This window comes from Bactrocera neohumeralis, chromosome 2, assembly GCF_024586455.1.
Source record: "Bactrocera neohumeralis isolate Rockhampton chromosome 2, APGP_CSIRO_Bneo_wtdbg2-racon-allhic-juicebox.fasta_v2, whole genome shotgun sequence".
NCBI classification, from domain to species: Eukaryota; Metazoa; Arthropoda; class Insecta; order Diptera; family Tephritidae; genus Bactrocera; species Bactrocera neohumeralis.
The window spans coordinates 25,575,397-25,591,943 of record NC_065919.1 but is presented as its reverse complement, the minus strand read 5'-3'; the positions used below and the strand labels follow the sequence as shown (position 1 = coordinate 25,591,943).

Sequence of the window (16,547 nt, the reverse complement as noted above, 5' to 3'; positions counted from 1 at the left end):
ATTTTCAAAACGCAGATTTACCCCATAAATAAGTAAACATGTCAAGATAATGCTCTATTATCAGGTTTTTATACCGATTCACATGCTAATCTGCTCTCTTAACTTAATTAAATATGACTCTTCTGATGTTTTTCGTTAGTTAACGAAATTCTAGTAATTTGGACATAATTTTTGTATGGAAAATAGGCGTGGTTATTTGTATCTGTTTCTACAAGGTGTGGCGCCACCTATTGTTGGGTATATGAAATAAAAAGTTTGATCTCTTGTTGACATTTCGTAAAAATTTTAAGACAATTGGATAACTACAATCGATGTTATCGATCAAAAAGTGACAGCAGCTTTTGGTCATCGGTCGTAAAATGCAAAGAGCAAATATTAAATTTTGTTTTAAACTTGGGAAAACGTTTCCTGAAACTTTCTAATGATGAAAAAAGTTTATGGTGATCAGTGCCTATCCCGTAGTGATGTGCATGGGTGGTTTAAGCGATTCCAAGAAGGTAGTGAGGACCGCTGTGACGATCAGAAGTCGGTCGTCTTCAGCAGTGAAAAATAAAGACAATGCTGATTTGTTTTTACGATTCCGATGGTATTGTACCCCGAGAGTTCATCCCACCTGGCCAAACGATTAATGCTTTGTTTTACCTTGGTGTTATGAAGTGTCTTTTGTCACGCATTCGTCGTGCTCGACCACAATACCACCGTGAGGCAGGGTCCTAGCGCCTGTTGCACGATAATGCGCCGTGTCATCGGTCGACGCTTGTCACTGATTTTTTGACAAAAAACTCCATATTAACCATTAATCACGCACCCTACTCACCTGATCTGGCACCCTGTGATTTTTACCTATTTGGAAAACTTCATTTGCCCATGAAAGGACACTGGTTTCAGGACATTTCAGCTATCCAAGAGGCGACGACCGATATTCTCAAGAGCATTCCGAAAAATGACCTTAAACACTCATTTGAAATGCTAATTGACCGGGCTAAACGCTGTATCGAAGCACAAGGAAACTACTTTGAATAGAAAAAATATAACTTTTGAAAAATATTAATTTTTTGTTGCGACAGACCTTGTATATCAAGAAATGCCAAAAAATTGTTTTAAATTAGTTTCGTTGAAGGGAAAACAGACAGACTCATAGTTTTTAAGAAATTATCTGGTTACGAGAAGAAGAATATTTACTATATATCTAAGGAAACTTCAAAAAAAATACGCCTCTACTATACTTAAGCGCTAAGTCGGAATTATTACCTAAACTATAATATATCCGTCACGCATTGGTCATATCATAATTTTGAAATATATTAAATGGATAGATAAAATTTCAAAAGAAATTATCAATGCTGATTAAGTGTAATCGATTCGACCGTCTGAGCTGAATACTAGAATTTATTTGGCATATAAACTGTTATATCTTTGATCATGCAACATCATTGATAATACTGAGGCAGCACAAAGCGTACATAACATACAAAACATAAACAAATTATTTTATACATTCATGCATTTTCATGCATTCAAAAATCATAAATTAAAATAAAAATAGCATCGTAATGTATACACATAAAAATAACAATGAAGGAAGCGCCAGTCTGGGTGCAACCGAACATTTCATACTCTTGCAACTTGCAAGAATCCTAAGGTGAAAAACGTCAACCAGAGGATTCATACACTGACCGACATATTCGGCATAAGGCAAAAAAACGAAATCATTATATGTAGTATATGGGAGTTGGGGTAAAATCGACCCGATCATGCCACATACTAAAAATATGTTCCATGGGTTTCATAAGTACATACATTGTACTCGTATGTACTAACATATGGAGCAAACTTAAATCCTGGTAATAGTTATATGGGGGCAAGATCAACGCACAAAAGATACACTGTTATGAGTTAAACAAGTTCTGCAATTTTCATTGAGATAACTGAAATATTGGCCGATATATGCGCTACAAAGTCACCCGGAAGTTCGAAAGTCTTTATATTAGGTATATAGGGGCTCAGGGAGGTATTGGCCCGATTCAACCCATTTTTGATACACAAAATTACTATTGTCAGGAAATGATTTTCTCTGAACTTCAATGGTATATGGCACAAATTCACCCATATTTTTGGTCAAAAGTCAACTATAGTTACTGGGGTCCACATATTCGGTACCTAGGGGCTTGAACAGTTTTTGTTGGATTTGGGCAGAATTATTTGTGCAAAATTGTATTCCGTTTTATTAATTACTTCTTTATTTTTGTACTGGTAAGTGAAAGATTTTGAAGAAATCTCATTGAGTTTTTAAAATTTAACATCACCAGTTTTAATTCTAGACCTAAAATAGTCGGTTATCGGGGCGCGATAACGGTCGTCATTGACGGTTACGTTCTCACCGGTGTCATTTTTGAAGAAATATGGACCGATGATTCAACCGGCCCACAAACCACACCAAACCGTTTGTTTTTTCTGGATGAATTTGGCAGCTCTTGAATCTCATTAGGTTGCTCTTCGTCCCAAATGCGGCAATTTTTTTTTACGACAAATGGTCAATATACCGAATATCGTGGCAAAAATAGGTCAATGCCGAAAAAACCACGACAAAGGAGGTCAAAAATCGAGGTTATGTTGACAGTTTTCTTCGGTGCACTCCGAATTCCTTCCGACCGGCCAAACTGTCAGCAAAGAATACTATACTATTTGAGTATTATGCGACGTTTGCGCGAAGCTATTCGAAAAAGAGGTCGGAATTATGACCGACCACTCTTGGTTTTTTTCACCACGATAATGCACCGTCGCATACTGCATTGATTCTTCATGAGTTTTTCGCAAATTTTTTAACCAATGTCGTTACGCAAAAACCATATTCGCCTGATTTAGCGCCGTGTTACTTCTTGCTATTCAGCGAACTCAAACGACCGCTCCGTAGAAATCGTTTTGAGTCAAATGAAGACATTGAACGTGAATCGCTAAGCACATTGATGAAAGCTTTCCAGAAATTGACTTTAAGAACTGCCTCGAGGATTAGAAAAAACATTGGTATAAGTGTGTTGGGTCCAAGGAGATTACTTTGAGGGGCGTCGTCCCCCTTTGAAGAATAAATAAAGAATTTTATAATTGTGAACAAAGTCTTACTATTTTTTGCTCGTAGTAGTATTTGTAGTTGATGTGGTGAAAGTCTTATTGTTTCAATTGTTCTTGTAATTGTTTTAGAATTTTTCGTTTCGTTTCTGCTTTTGCTGCTTCTTGGTAAAGTTAATTGAAAAGTAACAACAATATATGTATGTACATCGTCTTCTGCGTATACATACATGCAACGGTGAAAGCACAGTCATACAAAAATTCATACCGATCCATGCATACATATGTATATAAATATGTATATGTATATGACACGCTTGCAGGTGTAATTAAAGGCGACAAGTTGATAAGAAACAAATTCAATTAATTGTTTATATCACACAACTTGTGTTTTAACCGCAGGAGAGCAATGGAAATGGTGAAAGTAATTTAAACGATTATTTAATAAATTTTGAGAAATTTAAAAGTTCAAGTTCATCAAAGGTCGATGTTTGACATGTCTATTGTTCTAATTGAACAATATTTTTATATTTTTAATATTTATTATTATTATTTTTAACTTAATACAATTTCATTTACGTAACACCCCACCGAAACTAGTCGACATCTGTAAAGTCTGTGTGTCAGGTTTACTTAAGCTAGCATCTTGCTACTTAGATTTTATCCTTGGCATCAGTGCTATTAAAGAGTTTTGCTCCCTCAGCAAAATTAAGTCAAAGTTTATAGATTTTGGAAGTATATATTTCCCTATAGTATTGTTTCACATAAACACCATCCAAATAAAGAATTTGTTTTATTACTGAAAAATGCGATTTTCACTTTCAGGATTCATTTGTCAACCAAAATACCGAAGGCGGGGTTTTTCGTTCTTCAAAAAGCAATTTGGCTTTGATAAAATATCTTAGATTAACTTTCTGAGTAATTTTAGTAAATGCTTTAGAAATTTCAAAATCAACCATAATAAACATTGCTATTTCTCTGGACAACACATTTGAGCCGCATTTGAGTCCTGTATTTAGTGCAAACTTTCTTTTTTGATTGCATTGCTTTTGATTGCATCATTGTAGTTCTTTAAAGCTCCTCAGGGAAAGTTGATTTTACTTAGTATCGATGGATATCATGATTATACCATTGCGCAAGGCATTCTTAACTTTTACGGCAAAAACATTTGCGCGATTTATATGAATTTTGCCAATATCATCAATAAAACGGCGAAAAATTCGAAACTCACTTTCAGGTCCGTCAGAATATTCTTTGGTACAAGCTAGTCTGAGGTAGGTTCCTCCGACTTACTTTGGTAGATGCTTACTTTAATTGCTAGTTTGAAAGAACCGCGATAACAGCGGGGACCTTTCGTTACAGGGTTGCAATGGTAACAATTATTCATCCATACAGATCTATCTAATTATGAAAAAAATTGAAAACCTAAATTTACAAATTCACGCTCGCTGAAGACACTTCACAAATTGCATATATATTTATTTCATTGCATATGTATAGGCGTTCAGCAGCATTGAAACTATTTATATAAGTTGGTGTGTTTAATATAATCCGCTTAAAAAGTGTTGTAAACAGCTTGGAGAGCAAACAATAAAACTAAAATTTAGGAAAGTGCATTACGAATGACACTCATTTAAGTGCGCAATTATCCGTGAGGAATCTATGCGAATTAACAGTATTATAAGAAATTGTTTTCGCAACATTATTTATGTATATGCAAATGCAGATAAGGTTAGCTATTTAAATATTTGCAAATACATACATATATACATACCAACAACTATGTGCTTTTACTAATCAGCTATATTTACCTCTTTTCCATTGCAGCCGCGTTACCTTGCCATTAACTGTGGAAGAGGTGAGTAAACAGGAAGAAAAAAACGCGCTCAGTCCCAGTGACGCCACACGCCCACATATACACACATATACGTTAACAATAAAGTGCTATTTGTGACGCAGGCAATCACTAACAATTTATCCAATCGCCAATCGCTCATTCTCAGCTATTTTTTTTTCTTTCTGCATTATAATATCCGTTGCTGTTTTTACATTTTCCTCCTTATTTACATACCTTCTGCTGATATTTGATGTCATTTGCAAGCACACTGATAATGCAACAAAATAAAACAAAAATAAAATAAGAAAATGAAGGAGCCAGTGTGGCGCGTCAATGATGTGCTTGACAACAAGCGTACGAAATTAATTTGAAATTCTGCTGTGAGCGTTATTTACTTTCGGAAAATTAATATTCCCTGATTGTATACCCTCAAAATGCGGTTTTAGGTGCTGGAAACTGTCTACATGGGGTTACGAACAGCCCCAAAAAAAGCAGTTTAAGTCGGAGACTAAAATTTGTTGGCAACTGTCTTGTCCAGAAATTAGAACACGTTTTCGAAGACAAATTACCCATTCTTAGGGTTCGCTCTTTTTAAAATGCCTCAACGACGAAAATGCTTCTGCGTGCTCTGTAGCATTCTGAGTGTTTCAGAAAACGAATAGCATTAAGTTCGGGTTGCAGGGCCATGCCAAAATATTATTACTCGCAGTGACGCTAAAAATTAACCAAATGGCTTTAATTAAAAAAAAAAATACCATTGCAGGTATTTTATTGAAGTAAAATTGCTTCTCAGGAGAGAATGACTTCGTAAAATTCACTGACGAGTTTTGACATCGTCCTTAGTTTCCTTTAAAGAGGCTCTGAGTATCATGCACTATGTATCAATAGATATCTTCTTACCTCCTCTATTCGGGATTTATGCCCTGGGAGTCCAACGACCATCTAAAGGAGACAAAGAGCTTGAGTTGCATCTTTACGACTGCAAGGTTATTCGGCGTAACAGTAACACCACTTTGTATATCGCTTCTAATCTGTTCATATAACATCGCTTTCCTTATATTCCTGTTCCGTCATAATAACTGGCGTCTATGAGTGGCAGAAGAAAAATCTAACAAAATTGAACAGTCCCTAGCCGCATATATGTACATTTAGGTACGGTCCGGTACATAGATTCTATTGTTTCTACTTTATATCGTTTTTAGATTTTTAGTAACAATACATATGTAAATAACTCTTATCAAAACATGGTTGTTATATAGTATAAGCATAAACAACTCTCCAAGTAGTTACGACTGTGTAAAAACCTGAGTCATAAAAAATTAGCCAAGGCGTCGACGACGTTATCCTTTTTAATAAATTCCATTACATCGTTTGCCCATTAATTCCTTTGCATACTTATTTAAATACTGTGTTGCTTCTTTCAGTATCAAGTTGCACAACTTTATTCAGTTGCTGAGGCATCGAAGAATGAGACCGGCGGCGGCGAAGGCATTGAAGTGCTAAAAAACGAACCATTCGATAATTATCCCCTATTGGGTAAGTATATATTTTGTGTGCTGAATGCGACAATTACAGCATATAAGTACGTAGAATCATGTAGCATGTATTTACTGTCGTTTAATATTTTAATTAATGCCTTGCAGGTGGTAAATACAATGCCGGTCAGTATACATATAAAATCTATCATTTGGCATCAAAAGTTCCAGCATTTATAAGACTGTTGGCACCGAAGGGTTCCTTAGAAATACATGAAGAGGCATGGAATGCCTATCCGTATTGTCGAACGGTCATAACGGTATGTACATAATTCCATAATGTATGCGTAGACACTGATGAGTTAACACAGCCATTGCGAGGAGAGTTCGCACGAGTTAAATTTATGCAATGTTGACTCAAGCGAATACAGTTATGACTTTTAATATGTGCTAATGCCCACAGAGTCCATGTTAAAAAAACTAAATCCTAGTGCAGCTGAACATTATATACTCTTGCAGCTACTAAGAATTAAAGGCGTGTCACAAAGATTTTTTTTTTTTTAATTTTAACATTTGTTATTAGACCAAATTATGACTCGATTACATTCATATTTGCTATTTTATTAAAAATGTATCGCTCACTAAGTTATACGGTATATAGGGAACTTAGTCAATTTTATCCATTTTCCACTCAAAGTTAGCTTCAGTAAAATATGCTTACATAACTTCCCTAAGTGGTTTCGCAAGTTGACCGATATTTTCTTTACAAGGTCAGTCATAGGTATATAGGCTCTTCTCATATTCATATAAAATCCGGTTTCGACTATTTAAATAAGTTCAAAAATGTTTTGAGCCGGGTTGCAACTAATGTATTAAAAAAATAAGAACAAATTTTCTTTTTTTATTTTATAATCCGGAAAATCTTCATTAAAAATAATTATTAATCCCAAATACTAGATTGAAAGTTAAAAAAATAAAAATAATTTTTAATTCTAAATACTAGATTAAAAAAAAAATAATCCTGAGCTTATTATAAAAAATTAAAATTTTAAAATTTACGTTTTTCGGGTTTGCGTACTTCGTGTTCTTTTTGGATAACTTTTGAAAAGAAAAGCTTATTTTTAATGAAATGGTAACAAAATTTTGCTATTTTTATTTATATTTCTCAACTTTTAGACCAAGATATTAATATTAAAAATTAAATTTACAATTCTTAATTTTTACTAGTAAATTAAAAAATAAAAATAAAATAAAATTTTTAATATATAATCCTAAACAGCTTGGATTAAAATATTTAATATTAATATCAAAGCAGCTTGGTGAAAATTTCCAAACTTAATTTCATAAATCAAGATGTTGGATTAAAACTTTAATTTTCGCAAACCTGGTTTTGAGTTTTGAATGTGCTTATTTGAAAGAATAGGTTAGCTTAAGCAGAGTAATGGGGGAATTTCTATACGCCAAAACGATTAAACGTACAAAGTCTTTCTGGAACTGTCTATTTCCATATACATATGTATATATTTTTAGAGCTTCGGATTTAACACAAGTTTTTACTTTAATTACTGTGAATTACTGACATTTTACACGCATCGAGTATGACGTACTACGTAAGCTAATTTCTAAACTGTGACAGATATTTTATAATATATTCTTTTAATAATAATTTTTATTTGTATATTATTATCATTTTTATTTAAAACATAACCTAATTCCTTTGCAAATCCACTTTAGAATCCCAAATTTATGAAAGATGGTTTTAGAATTACCATAGATTCGATGCACGTGCGAGATGATGCGGGCAATATACCAAATGTAAGTTCTCCTCCTGACTTAAACTAACTAATGCGTTTTTCCTTTTTCTCTCTCTTTTCCTGCAAACTCATGCGGCGTATGGTGTATTTAATATATACGTTTTATGTGAATTGTTTTATTACACTATCGAATGCGACAAAATGTTGGGGTCATGTGGCTGATTGATTGGTCATTTGGTGATGGTGAATTAATAAATGTCGCTTACTGTCGTTTTGTAACGCATAAAATTGCAATTTCGCATTGCACTGGTGATGGTGTGCGAATATGTATGGTGTTTGCTTTTTAAACTCGTCGTTAACACAACTAACAATAACAACAAAATGCTAACGCATAATAAACGCCGATGCTGCTGGTTCGACATTCGACGTCTCGCCATCGGTTGCACACACTCTTTTGCGCCGTTGTTTTTGATGGTATCATATTAACAACCAACAATCGATGAAATATGAGTTCGAAATAACGACAACAATAAATGTGGATTTAAAATAAAACTCAATAATAAATAAATTTAAACGATTCAACTGAAAATGCTGAATGCTCTATGAATGATTGCCTGTTGAATGCTAACTGTGTGTCGTGTGTGTGGTTGTATGTATGTGTGTATAAACAATTGTGACTGCTCGTTTGTTTTGTGTGCATCTCTAACAATCAAATTTTAAATTCTATTGAAACATAAAATGGCAATCGACACTTTGAATGCATAAAAATAAAACTAAAAATAATGCAATGCAAATCCAACAATTTTACCGAACCGCACATGCATATGTATGCACGTTTGCTGTAAATAAATACTTCTATGCGCAATGCATCTGGGGAAAATGAATTCAGAATCCCGGTTATATGAAAGAGAATTTCGTAATTTGCATTGAATCGCTTCATGTCGGTGACATTGGAGATCAAAATAATGTGAGTGGGCTTTGCCTTACCTACCATGCGTGCACATATGTATGTAATATATATTAGTGAGAACCACAAATTATTGGTTGCTGCTATATACATAGATGATCCCCGCACTTTTTTTAGTTTTAAAATCACTACTATTTGTTACTTTTATAACAAATTCTTTTCCTGGTAGATTTTATTTGCTGTAACTATGGAAATTTTGTACCATGCATGTAGGACCCTTTGTCATTCTTTGTAATTTTATGTAAAAATATTCTTCGTTTTTTAGTTTGATAGTTTTCTCTTCTCACCGGCTTTTGTTGGACTACGAATCCGATTTTTAAACTCCTTATCTGTCAATTCGGCTTAAATATCAAATTTATTTCTTAACCTTCCAGTTTTGCTTTTTTTTCTAAAACTAAAACTCTTTACTAATCCTTATTTTTTATAATATTGCGCTAATAAAACTAAAATATGTATATAATTCAATATTAATATTATTTTTATTTATGTCTATTGAGCATTTTATATAACTATATAAGTACATATGTATAAATTTTGTTTGGAAAAGAGAGATAAATTAATTCCTACGCATTCCTTTTGAGTTTAATTTATTACTTCAAACCATACAACTGCTTTTCAGTGCGAGTTTGACATAGTTTTCAAAATTTAATTGAAATATAAAATCTTGCATGTTGAAACTATGTTCAAATATGTATTTTTTGCACTTCTATTTGGCTTGAAAAATTAGCATTTTTAGTAAACATATAAACATCTATGCATATGCTTTACTAATTTAACGCTTATGTTGCCTACATTTAGGTGCATGAACTGCCACCTGAGAAACTTAAAACACGCGAAGTTGTTCACATCGACATTGCGAATGATACCGTCTTGCCTGCCGATTACAAACCCACTGAGGATCCAACCAAGTAAGTACATTTCCAGCTGAAGCCTATTTGTAGCAATGAAGAGTATTGTTAAATCAAAATTCAAACTAATACGCTTTTTATATTTAGAGTAAATTCGATTCAATAAAAAAAATTAAAATATAAATATATTTGTTATTCAATGCTACTGATAATAGTTTCTGTCGGTTTTGCACATTTTCATAAATTAGTTTCAAAATATGCCACTTCATCTCCATATTACCAAGCTATGAATATTAATAAAATAATAAATGATCTGCACTTGCACTATAATTAATTCAATTCCCTTAATCTTCCACAGATTCAAGTCAGAGAAAACTGGTCGTGGCCCGCTAGTGGGTCCAAATTGGAAGAAAAACGTCGATCCAGTGATGACTTGCTATAAATTGGTGACATGCGAATTTAAATGGTTTGGATTGCAGACAAGAATAGAAAACTTTATACAAAAGTCAGAGCGACGATTATTCACAAACTTCCATCGGTAAGCATTTAGTCTGAAATAATAATATATAAGCGTCTAGATTTTTTAGACAGTAACATATTTCAACTATCCGAATACGGAGATATTCCAATATTGGGGCCGAAGCTAAAAATATGCGGAATAATTGAGAAAACGTGAAAACATAGCGATGTACTTGTATTGCGAATATTTTCGGAAAGTTTAAATTAACCAGATTTTTGTACCTCGTTTATTAACCGAACAATAATGAGATATCTATACTATTCAGACCTTTTCCGTGTTAGCAAATAAATCATACGCATATTAAGTTATTTTAATATTCGGTAGGTATGTAGATAGCCCCAATACTTATATATTATTTTGAAAAAATGTCCGGGAAAAAATATGTTGGTCTGAATGATTTGCACCAAATTTACTATCTAAGCATCCAGCATATCACTTTTCGTTAAAGATTCAAATTTACACCCAAAATAGGATATAGTAAGCTTGCAGGAAGTTTGTAACACCCTGAAGTTAACTTCGGAGACCCAATGAAATGTATGTATATATATATTTTATATATTTTATTTAGCTGATTAGCGTGCCGACCATTCGTCCGTTCGTCCATATGTACTATTCTTTCCGTGTATGAGATATCGATCTCAGATTTTACACACGTCTTTTTCTCTCCGAGAAGCTGCTCATTTGTCGGAGCCGCTGATATGGAACCATATATCTGCCAAACAAACTGAACTACCAAAATCATGTCCTTGTGTAGAAAAATTTGGCATTGATTAGTATTCTATACATCGTTACAATTTCCGAATAAATCGTTCGGATCGAACTTTAATAGCTTTAGCCTACAAACTGACCGACCAAAACCAAAAATCAAGCTTTTTTTATATAATCTTTTGAATTTGTGAAATCTATTGTAGCCACAGAAGTAAACGTTTTTACTTGTTTTTTTTTTTTTTTTTTTTTTTTTAATTTCTTATTAATTTATATTTTTGATTTATTTGTTTTAACATAACCTAATTTAAAATATTTAGCATTATATGTATATATGTTTAATACGATATTTACAAATTGCATTATCTTCAATAATTTCTTGTATTCTGCAAATTATTATTTATTTCGAAAGGTTTTTCAACCAACCATTCAAACGGTAAAAAGTTATATTTTACAATTCTGTCGAAGCCATAAACAGGAAGAAAAAAATAAACGAGTTGGCAAATATTTTGGTTTGAAACCATTTATTTCAAATATTATTTATTATTTTATTTATATTAATGAAAATAAATTATATATATGTGAATATATCATATTTTGTCGTAGTCAAATGCTAACACTGTATTATTTTATTTCTTGAACATATTAAGTTAGTTTTCATCACAATAAAATGTGTATTAGTAAGCACCTTAAGATTACACATTTTCACTCGTTTTTTCCACTATATTACAGTCAAGTGTTCTGTTGGATGGATCGCTGGCACGGTCTGACAATGGAGGACATACGCGCCATTGAGGAGAAGGTCAAAGAGGAGCTTGATCGGCAGCGTCAGGTGGGCGAGGTGCGGGGCATGCGTGCTGATAGTGATTAAAGGAAATAATCAAAGCTTAAACAAATTTATGACAAAAGCAACCACAACATAACAACACCAAACCTACAACAACAACAAATGCAAACAACAAACTCTACAACAAATAGAAATAGTAGATACTAAACGCCTCCGTAAGCAACCACTCACTCCCTACTCAATCGTTCCGAATGCACCACTCAAAACCTGAACTTATTTGACTGCTTAAAGCTGACGAGAGAGCGGAAGTAACGAAGTTGCATTTTCGAAATGGTGCATCCCTTGGCTGTTTAACCAACCGGAAGCGCAGTGCTACAAATTTGACATCATCAGTAGTTGTTCCGTTATTTTTTTTTATCATGCAGTACATACATATATGTGTACATATTGTCTATACTCACAGCCACATGCCGTTCCTTAACAGCGGAAACTTCAGCAGGCGTAAGTTATTTGAAAGGAAACGCATATTTAATGATGAACTTAAAGCAGTAGTTTAAATTTAATGTGCACTCTTAAGTTGTGTGAGAATAGCCTATATTAATATATAATTTGCTTTTGAAATTACATTTAGCTTAGTTAAGCATACAACAGAAACGTATTGATAATTAAACCAACCACAAGCAACAGAAATACACTGTTTAAATAAATGTGAATCAATAAAAAACAATAGACTAAACCAAGTTAAGAAGAAATACCATTTAAATAAAAAAAGCAAAGCAACTTATTATAAAGAATTAAAAGAAAATGCAATAGTTAATTTTTAAATAAATAATATATAAGTATAATTCACAAATTAAATGCGTTTATATATAAATACTATACATGTATGTATTTCAAGAGAAAATTAAAACAATTATAACAACTTAAATTAAATTGATTAAAGTTATAGAAATAATGAGAATAAAGAAAATATTAGAAATTACTGTAACTTCACACTATTTTCAATGAGAAACCAAATCGGACAGAAAAGCATTTTCAAAAAGGACACCTCTCTCTCCCATCCATCCACTTCAAGTTCAACAGCACATAATGTCAATCTAACTATTGTTGCAAACACAAAGATGTAAAATAATAGCATAAATTGAAAACTATTGAATCATAGCAAACAAAAAAATAAAAAAAAACACAAAAGAAAATAAAAGAAGAAAATGTTTGTTGGAGCGCAAGAAAGACAAGTAAATGAGCTCCCGAAATGGATATTTTACTATGGCATAAGGCGTAGAAGTAGCCGCAGATGATGAGCAACGGCCGCAGGGAAGTCTTAAACATAAATTTTTAATTAAATTTAAATTAATCATTAAATTACTTCGAACTCCATTTAAATTTAATGCAAAAAAAGAAATGATAAATCTAAAAAAATGTTATTTAATTGTACGAACATATGCTTATATTTGCGATAAAAGAAACTTATATACATATAGAAATAGTAAAAAGCTAAATGAAACAGTTGATAAAGTAAAGTATATAAATAATTAAAAGCCTAAAAGAGAAAATATAAATAAATAAAAAATGAATACCAAAGGAATGTGTATATGTATTTACGGTAGGGCAGGTAGGTAGGTGGATTGAAGGGCGACAGTAGTGTAAAAAACACAAGCACTCGTAAATTAGTTTAGAATAAGACACACATGCAGATTAGTTCCAAATTACACCAAAAAATTGCACCAGATCTAGCTTAGCAGTGCCAATTTTGTTTAAATTATATATATTAAATATATTAATGGAGGTTCGTGTGTATTCCAGTGTTTAGATATGCTTATTATTTATTATTATAATTCAACGATAAGCATACAACGTTAAAATATTATTTATAAATTCCACGCAATTTACATTAGAATGATTATTCCTTTATCGACACTACACACTAGAGTGGAAGATATCAAATACATAAATTTTAGCTTGGATTTCAGAGGATTAGGGTAGTCTTAATTTGGGTCCAACTGGCAGCAAATTTTACATGTGACAGTTTCGCGCATAGCGTATGCGAAGCGATTGAAATTTAGAGAGTGTGTGTGTATACATACATATGTACATATATTTACACTATACATTTCTGCAATTTTTAAAAATCTAGTGAATTTTATAAATTGTCTAATTATGTTTTGTATCATAATTTATACAAATCGTCACCTGAAATGCAAAATAACGTATCATCAAAAAATTCGAAATTGAGTGTCTTATTGATTACGCTTCACTACTTCAAATTACATACATAATATTACATATGTTCAACATTTTCAGGTTCTGCACTCAGATATAAGCCAGTTTTAACCAATATTAAAATTTTTCTTCACTCTTGTTCCATTTTATTTCATGTTTCATTCATGCCACTGTAAATTTCCGAAAATGTTGTTACGTTATTTTGCATTTCAGGTGACGAAATATTCATTAGTTCTGAAACTTTTGCACTTTAATCACAAAAAATATAAAGATAAGAAACGTCTTGTAATCATACGGTAAACATTCGTCCACTTTGATAGAGTTGTGGTTGTAATTATAGCGACATTTTTAATAAGTTTTTAACCCTAATATATCTAAGCCTCATCCAAATCACTTTGATTCCGTAGTTTCGGCGATGTGGTTTTTGTAACGGCAGAAAATATCTCTGAAGTATTTGGAGGAATGCTGCCAATTGACAATCCTTGGCCGAATACAAATCAGGATACGTTACGATTACGCTATGTGAACGGACAATATGATTATTTAAATATCTATGCTAATACTTACGCGAGAAACGCGATTGATCTTTGCGCAGCTTCGTTCTGGATACTGCAGCAGGTTAAACTCCTACTTATCCAGAATAGACCCAGACATATCAAATATATGTCCAGCGCGCAATGGGTCTCCACATGACACTGACCACCTCTTTGCATGCTCTGTTTAGGTACCCGTTACAACAACAACAACAACAACAACAACTACATTGCTTAAATACTATATTTTTTATCGATGTTGTTGTAGTAGAGTTCTGCCGAGTTGTAGGTCTTACCCGGATAATAATCCTGGTCAGATCCGTTTGCTCCCGTTTTCGTGTAAAATGATCAATAGTGGCAGAAACAGGTGGTTCAAACGACACATATGGTATAGCACCCTTTTAATTTGAACAGGTAAAATCTCTGGCAGGTTTTCGAAATATTGACAACTCTAACATTCACTGCTATTCAATACTCAAAATAACGCATGCAGTTAAAAGTTTAATCCTTTGTGACTTATGGTTCCAAAAATCTACATATCTTATGTAGAGCTCAATCAAAGGAGAATCGTATAATTATTGTTCATATATTGGAAAAGTTTCTTTAGGTCCATGAAGAAATAGCTGGTGACGAGGAAAAACGAATCGTGCTCGGTAAACGCTTTGTGTTTGTGTTCGTAACAGTACGCTGCTACGCAATTCGCATTCCTTTTCATGCTCGGAAAAAGGAATTTTTTCATCTAAATTTTGTATGCAATTGCAATAAATAAATTTTAGAAAATGGCGAATAGGGATAACAATTAGATAAAGAAACATATTTTTATGTACAAGAAGCGTACAAGAATTGAAGAATTTGACATAAAGTATATATATGTAGTAAGTTGCCGGACCCGTGTCGCTCGTGTGAGCGTAATGGCACAAAAGCAGAATTTCCCGATAATGGAAAAAAAGTTTCCGTTTATACACCTAGACAAACATTAGAGTGGTGTGATAGATATTCGTGAGCTGTTATCGAATATTAGGCAGAATCTCTTTTTATAACTTGTTGACTCATTTTACAACTTGCATTGCCAATGATGTTTTCAAGATCTTTCCGTGTCTCTTACACACTCTTGTCTGTGAATGAAACCGTTTTTCACTTGAATCGAATGGCTTATTTATATAGCAAAGGTTTATGTTAAGCTGTTGGAGACGTTAAGGATGACGTCTTTATACGAAATAATAAACAATTTCGTTTTCTAAAATTTAATGCGAGGAGTGCATTTATTGTAACATTTTCGCAATGCTGTGAAGGAATATTGACACTAAATCAGTGTAATAAGATAATGCTTAGTCCCTATTTTACGTCTTCAAGAAGAATTTTGTGACCAATTTCTCTATATTAGACTATATTCGTTGGTTTCTTTTTGACTCTAGCTTTTAACAAATCGTCCTTAATGAAGTAAAACTAAGGGTTTTTTATATTAGGCCTACTTTTACTATAAACAAGATTTGGGCACTGCAAACAGCTCTTCCTCTCTCCTGGATTAATACACTCATAACCCAATGTAAAACGAATGCTAAAGTTCTTTAGAAATAATAGTTTTATAAATAACGATAAAATATAGTAGAAAAGAAAAGTTTAACACAAATACTTATTATTTTAATAAAATCATAAAAAACACTATAATTGAAACTAAAAAGTGTGAACTAAAACAAACACTGCAACTGTATGCAAAGGTGAAACTATTGTTATCGCTAAATCTTATGTGTCATTAAAAATAATTAAACGCTTTTGCTCAGCGAATCATAAAAATATATATAAAAAATAATAAAAAACTAATTGAAATCCATGAA

The 16,547-nt window shown here is 32.6% G+C and overlaps 1 protein-coding gene across 4 annotated transcripts in view; it reads left to right on the top strand.

Moving 5' to 3' along the window:
- The window catches only part of LOC126751127 (phosphatidylinositol transfer protein alpha isoform), a 36,754-nt gene extending 23,329 nt beyond the window's left edge, over nt 1-13,425 (top strand). For 3 of the 4 annotated variants that reach the window (XM_050461127.1, XM_050461126.1, XM_050461123.1), the window contains 7 exons: nt 4,894-4,924; nt 6,328-6,439; nt 6,547-6,698; nt 8,113-8,193; nt 9,898-10,007; nt 10,306-10,485; nt 11,905-13,425. In XM_050461127.1, coding sequence (XP_050317084.1) covers nt 4,894-4,924; nt 6,328-6,439; nt 6,547-6,698; nt 8,113-8,193; nt 9,898-10,007; nt 10,306-10,485; nt 11,905-12,043 — 805 coding nt within the window. In that variant the 3' untranslated portion in view covers nt 12,044-13,425. Of the gene's footprint in view, nt 1-4,893; nt 4,925-6,327; nt 6,440-6,546; nt 6,699-8,112; nt 8,194-9,021; nt 9,100-9,897; nt 10,008-10,305; nt 10,486-11,904 lie in introns of all 4 variants that reach the window. The other variant, XM_050461124.1, reaches the window with a different exon arrangement.
- Nucleotides 13,426-16,547: the final 3,122 nt, after the last annotated feature.